This window comes from Charadrius vociferus, unplaced genomic scaffold (genome assembly GCF_000708025.1).
Source record: "Charadrius vociferus isolate BGI_N301 unplaced genomic scaffold, ASM70802v2 scaffold1578, whole genome shotgun sequence".
Taxonomy (NCBI): domain Eukaryota; kingdom Metazoa; phylum Chordata; class Aves; order Charadriiformes; family Charadriidae; genus Charadrius; species Charadrius vociferus.
This window is the reverse complement of record NW_009649704.1, coordinates 410457-425520: the sequence shown is the minus strand read 5'-3', so window position 1 is coordinate 425520 and position 15064 is coordinate 410457. Positions and strand designations below refer to the sequence as shown.

The 15064-nt window shown below is 47.3% G+C and overlaps 1 protein-coding gene across 1 annotated transcript in view; it reads right to left on the bottom strand.

Moving 5' to 3' along the window:
* The window catches only part of CSMD2 (CUB and Sushi multiple domains 2), a 308452-nt gene that overhangs the window by 152971 nt on the left and 140417 nt on the right, over window positions 1-15064 (bottom strand). Inside the window, 4 exon segments of the mRNA XM_009890603.1 lie at window positions 1602-1723; window positions 4582-4706; window positions 5879-5966; window positions 12970-13047. Of these exon segments, the coding sequence (XP_009888905.1) occupies window positions 1602-1723; window positions 4582-4706; window positions 5879-5966; window positions 12970-13047 (413 nt within the window).

Genomic DNA, 15064 nt, shown 5'->3' with positions numbered 1-15064 from the left:
CTGGAGGCCAAAGGCTGAAGAACACAGCTGACACTTGAGCAGTAATCGCCGCTGTTCCACGTGGTCTGTTCTCCACTTGCACATTACCCTGATGAAGGAGAACCTCCTGGGTCTGATTAACCAGTAAATCACTCCTAATAAATCAGCACTGAAAAATATCCTGATTCCCCACTCCAGTTTCCCAGAATTTGGGTCATTACTACATTCCTGTGCAGCCAAAGCAAGACATCCGCTGGGTGAAATGACCGGCTAATGACAGCCCTTTGAACACAAACCCATTCTGAAACTGGAACATAGGCATACTCCTCGTTAAAATCCCGATCCACCAGCGATCTGCACTTACTAAAGGCCTGAAAGGAGATCAGTGGGGAGGCAGAAGCAGAACCCAGCCGGCTCCTCAGCCAGCCCCGGCTCCGGCTGTCCGGCCAGCGCTCCAGAGGCGGCAGAAGTGCCGGAGGTGAGAGCGCGAGATGCCATCCCACCGGCGGCAGCGAGCAGGCTACAACTGCCGATGGGCGCCAGCATTTCTACAGACCGTAACAATTCCTAGCAAAAGATGAGATCCTGGGACACCGACGTGTTTGTGAAATGCCTTCCTTGGATCGGCGGCAAGAGGCAGAGTGCCAAAACGCAGGACTGTCCAGAGGCAAGGACCACAATCGACAGAATAAGCATATGAGCTCAGTGACTTGGCATGCAAGGTTTGCTCATGAGCTAATGGAGATGATGTTAATGGGAACCCAGATACTAAAAAGAATGAGACTTGTTGTCTTCTGAGAGCAGAAGATGCTGAATAACACCTCAGAAAGTGTATTTTGCGCTACACAGCGAAGTAATTTTTGTTCTTATGTTCCCATACAGATCTGGAGGAGAGTTTTCAGGGCTGGAAAAAGCTGTGAGGCACTGAACATTGCCCTCCCTGAGCCAGTGGAAAATGGAAAGGACTTGATCTTCCAGGGGCCAAGGCAGTCAAGCCTTCCCCTCTACATGAGCAGCGACAACAGACTTGAATCACACAGGCAGACCAGTGGGGACAACAAATCCCCCCGACCTCCCCTCTTCCAAACCTCAGCGAACACCGAAAGGACTTGTTCATGCATTTACAATGCTGCATAAATAGCAGTAAATAGAACCAGACCTCCCTCCTCACTTGCCCGCTGCCCTTGCGGGGCTGGAACCCCCCTCGATTAGGGGTCGGCCCCAGCCAAAAGGAAGTGAAAAATGAGCATTCTGGCACAGCCTTGCTGCCCCGACTGAGCGCTGCCTTAATGAGATGCTTTGCTAAGCTGTTTGGCATTTCACCACCATTCACGCCAAGATATCAAAGAGGTTTCGATTAAAAATAATTACATTCACTTTTAATTACATCCTTTAACAAAATGAATTTTCAGCAGAGAGAGAATGTGATGTGTTGCGGTCTTTAAAGACAGTTGAGAAACATGTGGAAGAAGTCTGCGGGGGGAGAGAGGGAAACAACATCAGAAACAGAAACCCGAATGGCTAAATATCAGAGAGCAGTCCTTCTCTGAAGAAGCACAGCCGTACAGCATTTCAACGAAGGCACCGAAGCAATGACACGGAGACGCATCTCCCAGACCTACCTTGGCTGGGTTGAGCGCAGTGATGACCCACACGCAGTAGGCATTGTTATCGTACTGGACAGGGTAGTTGGGAGAGGTTATCACACCGCTGGGGCCACGAAGGTACGTATCGCACATCCTAGCTGCGAAGAGGAAAACAAGACAGATGTGGGAGTGAGGTCTCTCAGCTTTGGGATGTATATGATGCTCTTTGTTTACAGAGGAGAGGGAAGGAGAGATGCATACAGTGTGGAAGTGGGGGAGAATTAAAAATTGCTGCTCTGTGCTGTTCTCATTACCCAAAAGATTCATTTTTTTCCATGTAACATCACAGATGAAGGACTTACCTATGATGAATAGATGAGTGGGGTGCTTCCAAGGGCTACCAATCAGATGGCCCACCAGACCAACCAACAGCCACCTATTCTCTAGCACTCAGACTGATTTGATTTACTATTAAAGCCCTCACATACATACTTTCACATCCAGGACAACGAAAGCAACTACATGGAAGATGCCACATAAAACACAGCTCCTTTTTAATGTCCCCAGAAAGCTGTATGTCTTTTCTTCTTTGCAGCCCCCAAAAAACCCCACTGCACAGCAAGGATTTATTAGGAGAAGGCTGATTTCGCTCTGGTATGACTGTGGACTCAGAACCAAGGTGGCAACTCAACTTCGTATCTGAAAAACATCTTAGGTAAAGTAGAAACTGCTTAAGCAGGGAAATTTTTGCCTGTGGTGTTCCTTTGATGTAATATTTAACCAAAAAGTGTGAAGAACAGCATCCTGCTTTTGTAACTGCCTCTGCTGCTGTGATGGCTCCTCAAAATTAATCTCTCTCAAATCTCAAAGGAGCCATATCTGCACGTGGCATCCACAAGGATTCCCCCAAACAGCAGTAAAGCACAGAAAATGATCTCCTGGCCAAACGTGTTTGACTACAGAGGTGGTCACAAGGGAAGATGAGGAAGGCTGAGAAGCAGCTGAGGGCACCTATCCATGATGCTTAAGCCACATTCCTCCTGCCCCCTCCTATTTCACCCCAGCCTGGAGTGCGTTACACGTGTCCCATCCTACCTTACAGGAAAAAAGGTAAATCCTGTTGCTCTCATTTTAAAAGCGGGCAACGGGAGCACAAAGGGATGAAGTGAGTCTCCCCAGGGCCCAGAGGGAACCTGCTGCAGCTGGGGGAGCTGAAGAAACAGTCTCCCAGCAGTGGCAAGGGGTTTGATCACTGGTGTTAGAAACTGGTACTGTCCAGGGGGGTTAAAAGCTCGATACCCAATAACAAGATGGAACAAACAGGAAAAAAAAAGGAAAACTTTTTAAAAAGAAAAAAAACAACCTAAAAGTTAGCAGTTAAAAAAAATTAAGTTGATTCATAGAATCATAATAATGCAGGCAAATCCCTTCTTATCTCTTGCAAGAGGACACCATAAATTTACTTTATAGTGTCACATATTTATGCCAAATATCCTCTTACACTGATTCAATTTATTCTAGGCTTGTTTCAAGAATTTGATGGGATTCCAAAGCCTTGAAAAAAAACCTGCAGATGAAATTAAAGAAAAAAGAACTGAAAAAATACCAATTTATGACTTTAAGAGCTTTAGAGGGATTTAATTAAAAATATTACAAGTTGTTCATTATTAGCATTACAAATATCACAATTATGCATGCCACTTTTTAGAGACAGAGAGGGAATGGAAACAAAATGGCCAAGGGCAAAATGGGCATTAGGTTTTTTTTCCCTGCTGAAAGAAAACTCCGTCCCCTGATGGCTCGTGGCTGGGCCACAGGATAACCGGGATCCTGCTCGTTAGGGCCACGGTCTAAGTAATCTCACGCTGCCGCCCACCAGCAGCAAGTTCCGTTTAACAGAGTCTCTCTCCATCTCAGCTTTTCCAGGTTTGTTTCAGGCTTTCACCTTTTCCCCCCTCTCCTCCTTATCCCATACAAAGAAATCCCTGGAAGAGGGAGAACGGAAGGGGACAGAAAGCATTGCAAAGAGATGAGGACATAGTATGCAAGTATGAAGGACACAAATATAATCCACATGTGCAGAGCTAATAACTTACGAGGGCCCATAGTTAATGGAAATGGCTTTATTAGTTCCATTATGTGATAGGAACAGGATTTGGGTCTTTTTAGCCTGGAGAAAAGAAGACTGAGGGGGGTCTTATCAATAATTATCAATCCTTCAAGGGAGGTGCCGGGGGATGGGAACAGTCTGTGTTCAGCGGTGCCCAGTGACAGGACAAGAGGGAACGGGCACAAAGGTGACCATGGGCAGTTCCATCTCCACCTGAGGAGGGCCTTCTCTGCTGTGAGGGCGGCAGAGCAGTGGCACAGGCTGCCCAGAGAGGTGGGGGAGTCTCCCCCTCTGGAGCCATCCCAAACCCGCCTGGACGCCGTCCTGTGCCACTGCTGGAGGTGCCCCTGCTCTGGCGGGGGGTGGACTGGGGGAGCTCCAGAGGGCCCTTCCAGCCCTCACCAGTCTGGGATGCTGTTTTTCTTAAAACCTGAATTTCTGGAATAAAAAAACTGCATAAGAATCAAGCAAAGGTTTCTCTCTCAGGCTTGTGCTGAAAAAACTGGATAATTTGGACCCATATTACTCCCTCTCGCTCAGCCAGAACACAAGAATTGCCGTGAGGAATGAATAAAGATCCTGTTGACTTCTGCCCACGAAGCTGGCAAGACCAAACTCCCATTTCGAAGAGCACAAACGCGCTCAGGGCAGTGCTGGACACACGGCAGCAGAGCTGATGGACCTTCCCAACGGGGCGGGAGCTCGTGGGGCGGTCGTGGCTGTGCCCCATGCCCGAGGCAGCGACCTGGGAACGGGGCTGTACCGCCGGCGACGCACCAGGCTGAGGTTAAAACCAGCGGAGGGACTCTAACCAGGCGAGGAATGAATGGGTGATGCATGAAGGGGACATTAAGGAGGTGGGTTCTCTCATTAGTCCTAATAACTCCACGAAATTTGTCTTCTCACCTCTGCACACTGGCCGGTGGTCACTCCAGGCGACAATTATGTCGCTCACTCTCTTACAGGTGATGCTTTTGGAGCCTTGTAAATCGTAGCCCTCGTTACAGGTGAACTGGATGCTGGAGCCTAACCTAGCGGACAGAACAAAGGGTGACGTTAGCAACAGAGACGCAGGTTTGTCACTTGCTTTTAACTACCCCCGTGATTCTCCGAATCGTGAACAGAGAGAGTTCCCGGGCCCTCCAGGCAACAGCAGGAAGGAATGGGGGGGAAAGCTGCTGCCTCGTGCTTTGCTGGTGCCGGGCGGTTTGCCTGAGGTGGTGACAATCCAAGAACACCTTTGAGTCTTTCAATGCAACTTCAGTGGGGATTTTATTCAGTGCGGGAGCACAGACTCAGCCCCAGGAGATGACATGCTCAGTGTTCTTATAAAGAAAAAAAACCCACCAAACTTTATCTACTACTGAAAGATTCGTTCTTTATTCTGTCTCTTTGGATTCAGATCCTTTGCTGGTTTAAGCCAATGCCGCCTTACGCACTGAAGAGACACAATGCCGGTTCACAGCAGCTGAGAATTTATCCTGTGGCATTTAGGGACTATAGGGAATTCCTTTTCCTCCACACTCACCCCTCCGATCCATTTTCTGGATTTCAGGAGAATTTGATAGACTCAGGTTAAATGGAAAGCCACTTTTAGTGAACAAAACAGCCATCGACAGCAAAATAAGATTAAATATTGATCCACTATTGCTAACAGCTGGCTGATTCATTCCTGCACACTTTAAATGAACGCTACCAACTACAAGGGAATAACAGCATTGTTTTAAACTTTACGAGAAAACAATTATCTAGCACCACATATACTTATTGACAAAGAACTGTACCGGCGCTGTGGGCAGTCACCTCAGACTCACGAGGGGCAGGGCCATGCTGGGGCTTAAGGCAATTTGAGAAGCGATTTTTTTGCTGTTTAAGACAGTTCTTTCTGCACTTAACTGGAGGGGGGAATGACGACAACCATTGATTACACAAGCCTGGCTAAACGCCCGCGCTGTGAAAAGAGAAATACTCTGAGAGATCGTGCCAGATCCCCGTCTGGGACACCATCTCCCAAACACGCACGTGCACATTTACACACATTGTTCTCCTACACCGCCGCTCTCGGCAAGCGCTGCAGACACAATGCCTTTAGAGGTGTGCAGATGGTCTCTAAAAACAGACTACGGAATGCCAAGGAGCACACACAATGGTTACAGACAGCAGCTTTGCGGCATGCAGAAACACACACGTAAAAGGTTCTTACCTAAAATCGTTGCCTATTCTTTTGCCTCTCTCTGGAATCCCAGGGTCTGGACACATATTATGTCCCTGGGACACACCAACCTGAGTTACTACAAAGCAAAAACAGCACATACAGAGACAGAATAGCAAAAGAAACATTCTTTCATCAACTGTCTTGGTGGATGTGAAGAGAAAAATGGCAATTGGTAGCTTGAAAACCTGAACGTATTCCATTTTGTTTAGAGAACAACAGCTTTGGAAGCAAGTGTAACTGGAATCATTTCAGCTCAGTTTATACACCAAAGTGTTTTCCAGGAAATGCCAGTGAGGGACGCAGTTTTCCCTCCGTTCCACTACAGAAGTACCTCCGAAAAGCGTTTTTTCATTCTGCAAAATTACACCAATTAAAGAGCCCATTTCCGAAGCCTGTGACTAAAACGGCCACCCGTGACACGCCAAGGCGACAGCTACCGCCCCTCCAAACCCGGCGGGGGGGACCGGGGAAAGAAAACAACTCAAGGGAAAGGTGTGTGAGACCAGGGGAAAACCAAGCGCAGAACAAGAGGGAGAAAGGAGAGGGAAATGCAAGTCTAGCGTTTTAAAGCAAGTCATTTAGTTTGAATATGAAAAACTGTATGGAGAAACCTTAATGCAACTGCCAACAAACATGAAATCTATGAGGTGGTGATCAGCACTGAATTAAACGCCTTCAAACTTCTTCTCTCTCTCCCCATTTCCACCTTCCCCCTCCAGCCCGTCAAATGGCGCAAACGAGCACTCAAGCATTGCCTTGGGGTGGGTATAACCTGGGGGACTCCCGACAAGGATGAGATGAGATCTGGCAATATACTGATTTCAACTTTGAATTCCAGCAACTACCAAAATGCACGATAATATGGGACAAAGGGGCGATTTTGTCACAGAGCTGTAGAAGTTTATGTGACTCAGTTTAACTGTACCAGTAAGGGAAGGATGCAGAGAAAATGCAATGCTTCTTGGCAATGATGCTGAAGCAGCAAACCATGAATCTGAAGCGAGCATGACTCCGTTCTACCTCTGCCTACTGCCAGATTAAAGGAAAAAATCTCAATTATACTTCAAAACATACTGTGTTAGCACAGTGCCCCAAAGACCACTGCCAAATGGATGATGGTGCGGTGACAATGCACATTTCTCACACCAGACACGTTGGCTCAACAATTTGAGATGTGCACGGCACCAAACACGGTGAAAGATACGGAGGTGCATGCGCGTAACTCTTGATGTGGGAAGACAAGCACAGGGAGTGTCTGCACAAACACCCACTGCATAGCGTGAACGCACAAAAAGGCAAGACCATCAAACATGGCCGTTATTCATTGGGTAATTGCACCTTGCAATTTCATCCCAGCGTCTACACCTAACTGCCGGCTGACAACACCACGGCTTCCCACCTCCCCCGCAGCTCCATGCACCACCAGCTCATCCCAACCCCTTTGGTTTGGAAGGGCCTTCGTCTCTCCTGGCTTCCCTCTCCCGGCACGACGCTTTGGTGCTCCACAGCCTCCTCCATGTGTTTGAGGGCAAAAGAGGAAGCGAGATACGGCTTCACAGGGAACCAGACTGCTGAGAGATTGCTTTCCCTCTTTTGCATATTGGTAACCTCACGTTAAGCTCAGGCACGTGGACAAGCAGAGACACCAGCAGAAAAGACAGAAGCATGAAAGCGGCACACAGTCTCTTTTGATGGTCGCGTTTTGTAGCTACAAAGCTTTGCTGCCACCTTTCACAGATTCTGATGATTCCGATCGTACACCAGATTCAGATGGAAGGGAGCCCCTGCCCAGAGCAGGGATTCATCTCCGGTATTTTCAGCAACCGTGACCTGATAACTGGCGCAGCCGGGAGAAAGCCCTGCTCCAGGAGTGGGTATCTCCAGCAGGTCTCAGGTGAGAGGTAATTTGGTGATCCTTCTGCAAATGAAACCACCAGCTTCCCAGAGTCCTTCTGCCAGAGCTTCAAACAACATGCTGCTTCTGAGAACCGAAAGGTCGGCTGCACACAGTACATGGGTGACACCGTCTTCCTCAGGGTTTCTTAAATCACTGCCTACCTAGGCAAACTCGCTGACTGCGTACTGATACCTCCAAACAAAGTAAAAGTAACGCTTCGGGTAGAGTGTACAAACTAGGGTTGTATGTAGTCCATATGGTATTTAAGGAGAAGTGCTAAGATTTCTCATTTTACTTCTATACCTTCTCCAGAGTAAAACCACAGTAAAGGAGATACGCCTATAACGTACACACGCACAAACACAGCTTCTACAGGTATGTCCACGTTCAAACACCTGCACGCTTCTCCTCACAGAGCAGATCCCCAGATTGCCTTTCCACATCAAATGTCTTCTCCCATGGCCAAAAGATTATCCAGACAACATCCCTAATAGCCACGTTAGTTACTCTGCACTGGTACCACATCCCCTTGTGGTGTCCCGTCTCAGATGGCAGTGAACCTCAAAGCCTCCGATTCAACGCCTCGGGAGGCAGCAAGGCTACAGGCAGCAAACCCCACCGGCACCCGTGGCCAGGTTGTCAGTTATCCATCACATTCCTGAAGACTAAAACCATTTTTTTTCTTGTTAGCTAGCATTTTATTAATATCTATATAACGCATGTAGATAAATCAGAGAACAGATTAGATAAAGCAGAGCAAGGGGGAAAGGAAAGACATCTCCGCATCACCATAGTTGGGACATTTCACTTGTAAATGTAAAGGAGAGCAGAAGAAGAGGAGAGGATGGATTAGATGGTCACTTACAGAAACTTTTGTTCTTCTATCTGTTGTTTTAAACACACATATATGACCATAACTAACCCAAAGGTTATAAACCATATTTGTTATGCTGAGAACTTGCTGTCAGTACTGTGTTCATCTTCCCGAAGGTTTGCCTGACCTACCCCTGGGCTGTACCACTCCAAAATGAACTCTTCGAGGTCACTAGGAAAACAATAGCTCTTAAAAACTGCGATGAACTGTTCAATTTCTACATTATAGGTTCAAGGATTCTCTCCCCCACACCATGGAACTAGTTTTCCACCCCTTCATTCTCCTCCTGATTTCTTCAACAACTTCCTTCTTATCATGGATTCAATACCAGCCGGTTCCGACTGCTTTGTTTGCTACAGTAATTTACTCCATCTGTTAAAAGAACTGAGAACCTTCTTCAGTTCTCTGTATCTCCCCATGCTAACAGAGAAGGTTCACTGATAGATTCCCAAGGGACAATTTTTTATTGAATTTAGGAATGTAAAATATGAACTACAAAATAAAGCAGCATCTAAAAAGGTTTTACAAAGACTGTTTCTCAGCATGAGAAATACAGTGCAAGGTCTTCTCCGGGCCGGGGGGGGGGGGGGGGGAGGACGGGGAGGACTGCAGCAGTAATTAGTTGTTTTATAAAGGCTGAGCTTTACAATCACGCTAAGGCTTGCAGTTACTCTCCATGCAACCGTCTGGTCAAGTTAATGGGTTACAAAATTCAGTCCTAAAAGGAGGGGAGCCGAGCTACTGAGGGTGTGCTGACCCCCATGAAGCGCTCAGCACCCAAAGGTTCCGCACTTCCCAAACGTCGGTGACACTGATCCAGACGCTGCATACTCCCGTGCCTCGCAACGGGCAGGTGTGGAAAGGTACAGACTTGGGCTGTGAGGCCCCGACACTGGAGAAGACTGCTTCCAGCTGGAAAGTTTTCACTTGGGGAGTTCTGAATCCCCGTTTCATCTCTTGTTGCTATCTCAGAATAGTTCAGAAGTACGCGAGTTCAAAAACATGTACCGACTTCCAGTTTTTGAAGACTGTTGCCAAAGACTGTGCTTGCAACATGCCCTACTTAACCCGCACACAGCTCCTTCTGAAGCCACGTTCCCGGTGCCGGGAGCGCCGCGCTGGCTCCTCTGCCGCTCCGGGCGGGCTCCGTGCTGCCGCGGGACAGCGGGGACCCCCAGCACACCGTCCTCCCGCCCCGGCTGCTGCAGGAAGCAGGGTGGCCGCACTGCTCAACGTCTAGAAACTTCTATACACTTGGCTGGGACCTAAAACTGCTCAACACCTCCAAAATGACTTTGCATTTGTAACATTTAAAATAGATTTTGACAAATCTGAACATACACAGAACTTGTACTACTTCATACAATCCCTTCCAATAACATCCAGCAGTGCATTTCCAGCTGTGCCTCACTCAAGGGTCAGAAAAGCAACTGTGATGCTGTTCCGTGAAAGCAAAGTACCATATTTTTTCCCACTGTGTGACCTGGAATATACACATTTACATACCGCATGCAGTAAAAGAAGTAATCTCCTAAATGCAATCTAAAATGTAAAACTATTTCTTATATCTTATTCTCCAGAGCCGTATTATTTTTCCTCTTAAAAAAATGATTAAAGCAAGACGTCCAAATAATTTTAGGATGGTGAACAGTACGAGGCACTTGATTTCCATTTCAAATAAACACGTTTGACTGCAGCCGGACACAATTAGCACCTCCTCTCCCCCCCCTTCTGTATTTTTATATACTCTTTTTCTGCAATAGCACCAACAGCTGCTCTGTGACTACGCTTTGCCTCCATTCAGACATCCAAACACGCCGGCTTTAACCTGGCCGGGTGGGATCTGGCAGCCACCCACAGCGACCAGCAGCGAACCAGAAACCCTCCGGGCGATGTGCGCGGTACCAGCACGGGCTGACACCCGCCTCACGGGGCCATGGACTCTTCGAGGGAGAACTTCAGGACAGGTACGAAGAGGACTAGAAAACATCGCCGGTAAGAAAGTCTTTGAGAATAAAGCACGGCGTGGCTCTACCTGTTACTAAGAGACACAGAAATTTCTAGATTTCTGATATTCGAGCCAGATGAAGTAAGAGTAACTCTAGCAAACTTCACAGATCTTTAATCAGCCTGCCCCACCTGTGTAACTACCTCTGATGCATACGCAGACTCATAAACTCATGCAAGGTTGAGAGAAGAAGGGGCATGGTTAGCCACGCGAGTCAAAAAAGCGAGGGAAAAAAGAAGATAACATTTTGGGCTCCATTTTCTGAAAATGAACCATTTTCTGGAGACATCTTCTCCGGAATCAGCATTTCTGAAGTTGAAAATTTACTGTAAGAGAAGTGTGACAGCAGAAGGCTGCGGAAGATAGAGGTTAATCTGGGTTTACAATCCAGACCTCGCTGAGAGCGGAGCACGGGGAAGGAGCTGCCGGCGCAAGGGCTGCGGCGAGCACCGCGCTGGGAACGGAGAGGAATTTGGGCCACAGAACCATCCCCAGCATATTATTATAGCTTAATAGCTTTCAGGCTAAGCTGCCTTCCTACGCTCTGTTTTGCCTTATCAAATATGACAAGATTAGCACTACACAAGATGCTGAATTGACAGCTTTGAAGCCTGGAGCCTGCTCTCCGTGGGGCGAGGATAAACCGGGCAGAGGCAACGAGAACTTCCTACACTTTTATCCTCAAAAGTGGAGCATGACTGGGACAGAGCAGGATTCGCGAGAAAGGGAAGTTGAGTTGCCGCCTCGTACCCACCGGCGGTGCCCTTCCCCGGAGCCCCCCGCAGGGAAAGTGCTGACAACGCTCGTTAGCGACATTCGTTAGCAACAGGTGAAACTGCCAGAGGGAAGCAGTCTCGCGTTCCCAGGAAGGAGAAGTGGGAATCCTGTATATTCTCAATACCAGAATATTTATTTACAGTAAACCAACGACTCCAAACCAGGCTAACGTTTCGCACTGGGTGAGGACTCCCGTCCCCGCATCCCCCAACAGCCAGGGCAGCAGACACCCGCTCCAAACACCCCCCTCTGCCCGCAGGACCCCCACCATCAGAGCCAGCGGTGTTTTCCCACAGAATTTCACTCTCGGGTAAGTGAACCGAAATGTGTATCACAATTAAATTCTTCTTGGCAGGAATACATCATAGGACTGGGAACATCTTGCATACAGTGATTTCTCTTAAAATTGAATTGTCTCTAAACATGCCCCACCATTTTCTGCTCTGGAGATTTTGGGCGATGTACACCCTGCTATTTAGTCATCTTGTTGGGCCCTGCTCCTGGAAAACAGGAGACCATAAAACACTCTCAGATGGGCCTAGAATTGAGCCACTTGCATTTCAGACAGACAGCGAGTGATGTTTTAAATTCAGTTCATCCATTTTTCTTAAGTGAATTTTGCATCTGAAATTCAGACGAGTGCATTGTCCAAACGGTACCTCTTCGATGGGTATAACGGACTGTTCAACACAATGAGCAATTACATCCTCTCCTCTAAAAGCTACTTTAAGAAATGCTACATTCTGCTCCTACCAGGACATATATAAAATACAAACTCAAGTTAATTCGGATCCCTCTGGTTTAATCCCCTAAAGAGCCCAGTCATCTGCCCAGAGTAATATCCATAAAGAAACGAAGAGTCTTGCTTCTGACTTGAGAAGAACCCAAAGTAAAGATGAATGGACCTAATCGAGTCGCTTATTGCCAGAGGAAAACACGCCAGTGACAAAGTGACATTCCGAGCACGCCTCTAATGTATCCACCGCCAGACACACTGAAAGGGAGTTACTAATAGGGAGACCATAAAAATCAGTATTTTAAACTCTCGCACAGCAGTGGTGTGATTTTTTTCTGCAGGGACAATTAAATAAAACACAAAGAGAGAGACTGCTATTGCCTCTGTAGATTTTCTAATAGGTCTTTTTTGGTGTGGTTCCTTATCTCTCTGCTCCTAATTTTACAACAGTAATGTTAATTCAGTTTTCAAAATTGATGACACTTTGACACTTTTCCCCACTAAAAGCCGACGGGAGTAATGAACGCCAGGCTGTCATTGAGCAGGACGCATACAGTATATATTAAACGCGCACACACCGATCCCCTCCGTTCCCGCTGTAACGAGTTAGTATATGCTTGTGAACAGAGCACTGGAAGGAAGTGATGCAGTAATGCAGAGGGAAGAGAGGGAAAAAGCATTAAAACTTTTAAGAGGGACGAAGTTTTAGAGATTACTGGAAAGTCAAATGAAATGTTCGAGGAGATCGTTATAGAAGAAGAGCGTAAGGAGCAGCCAAAAAACTTACACACTGATGTCTTCTGGTTGTTGTCCTTGCTGGGCATCAGCTTCACCCCTCTGGACTTCAGTTCGATTTGCTTTTTGACTACAGAGAGATTTAAAACAAAGCAAAGGAAAGGGAAAGATTTAGCTAAGCATTAGGGCTTGATTAAAAAGAAAATGAAGCAACAGTTGTACACCACCCCCACGGCAGGACACCCTGCGTCCTTCCCTCGCGGCTCTGACAACTTCTCCTGACCCCTAAAACCATCGGGGACCCCTTTGCGTTTGCCCTCGCAGGTCTGGGCGAGAGCCGTTGGGACCTGAGCCAGGCTGACCCAACGGGAATATACCCACTGGGCACACAACCCCCATCCCTCTCTGCCCACGCCACTTTGCTTAACATACTAAAACCGGGAAAGAGACAAAAGGGAAGCTCTGAGAAACTTCAGGGATCCTGAGGGTAAAATGCTGAGTTAGTTTCGCCTCGTTTTACTGATGCAGTTATTCCATGAATACATTATACAACAAAGCCATTCTCCGCTTCTATGGGAATACAGCACTCAACCCAACACCCCACAACCTAGAAACTGTACACGATCTGCACATGGCACTCTCAAAACCGCAGCAAAACAGCAGCAAAACAGGGGCGCTAAAACTACTGGCAAAGAGAATTATAAATTTACAGACCCACGGGCACGTCAATTAAAATCCGCACGGTGACTACCAGAGCTCCTGTCGTGACCATTCGCATCCGCGCTCTGAACCTCCCCCACAACACGAGAAAACATTCGAGGGCAGCGACAGGATTCCAATCCATCCGTCCATCCCTCCCTCGCCGAGACAGCCCCATCCTCCTCCGCGATATGCAAACTCCCCACGCAACTCAGCAGCTACTCGGTGTTCTTATCCGGACTTGGCCCTTCCTGAGGCCCTCTCTGACCACGAGGGTTTAGCACAAGACCTACACTGGCGAACCCCTCTGGATGCCGACAGAGACACATCGGCCTCCTGCAGCACACACACCGGCCGTTTGGACTAACACACCGCAGAATTTTTACTGGCATATGTTAGGTTAATGTGGTTAAAGAATAACTTCACATCAGGAAGCATCATGTCCAAATCACTTTACAGGATCCTTTTGCTGATGAGCCAGTCCTCATCTACGGAGAAAACCAGTCTATCTTCCACTTCAAACTGTTCTGTTCTTGTTCTTTATCTTGTCATACTTTCATCCCTAAATTAGCACATTTCTAAGACAAAGTTGTCAAGAAAAATTACCGATATAACTAACAAGTTTTTTCTTTTTTTTTTTAATCGTGCTTTTCTGGCTTAAAAAAAAATCTGTTTATAACATCTGTTTGGAGGAGCTTCAGAAAGAGAGATGTCAGGCATTATTCCTTGAAGCTTACCTAAGGTAGTGCTTTCCCGAGCTAGACGCTAGCTTCGAGCTTTATGTGCTTCGTTTGGTTACAGCTTTTGGCTTTCTTTTTAAAGAAAGCAGCTGTAACTTCAAACTGAGGTCCACAGTAACTTAAAAAATATTAATGAAGAATATTATATTATTCATGTCTTTCTTATTGGTATTAGAATCTTTAATCTGTTGGAGGGGTTTTGCCTTATTTTTTTTTTAAGAGGAGAAAAATAATTATGCCACTTTCAAAGCAAATGTAATACAAACCTATTTCTTTTTTACTGTAATCCACCTGCAAAGGCAGTGGGAGAAAAGCAGCAGCTCTCACAACGCCCCGAAGAGCCACACATTCCTCCAGGTCTGAGGATGGTAATTCGGGGATATTTGTCGTCTGACCTCAAGGTCTTTAACAAAGGCGCTGTGTTGAGGGACCAAAGAGAGGACACGGGGCTACGGAAGGCAGAATTTCTGGGCAAGTCTGGAACCTATTTCTGCCTCACGTAGAACAGTGACAGCTTTAGGACACCGGTGAGAAAGGAAAGGCTGTGCCACGGCGTCGGGGGGTGCCCCACGTGCCCTCTTGCCTGCGCGGCCCCCGCAGCTCTGCCCCGGCCCCGGGCAGCAAAACGCCACACGGGGAGAGGGACGACTTTATGGAGTCCCTCTTACAGACACGCCACGGCCTCTGCCCAGTGTACAGAGGGGTCAC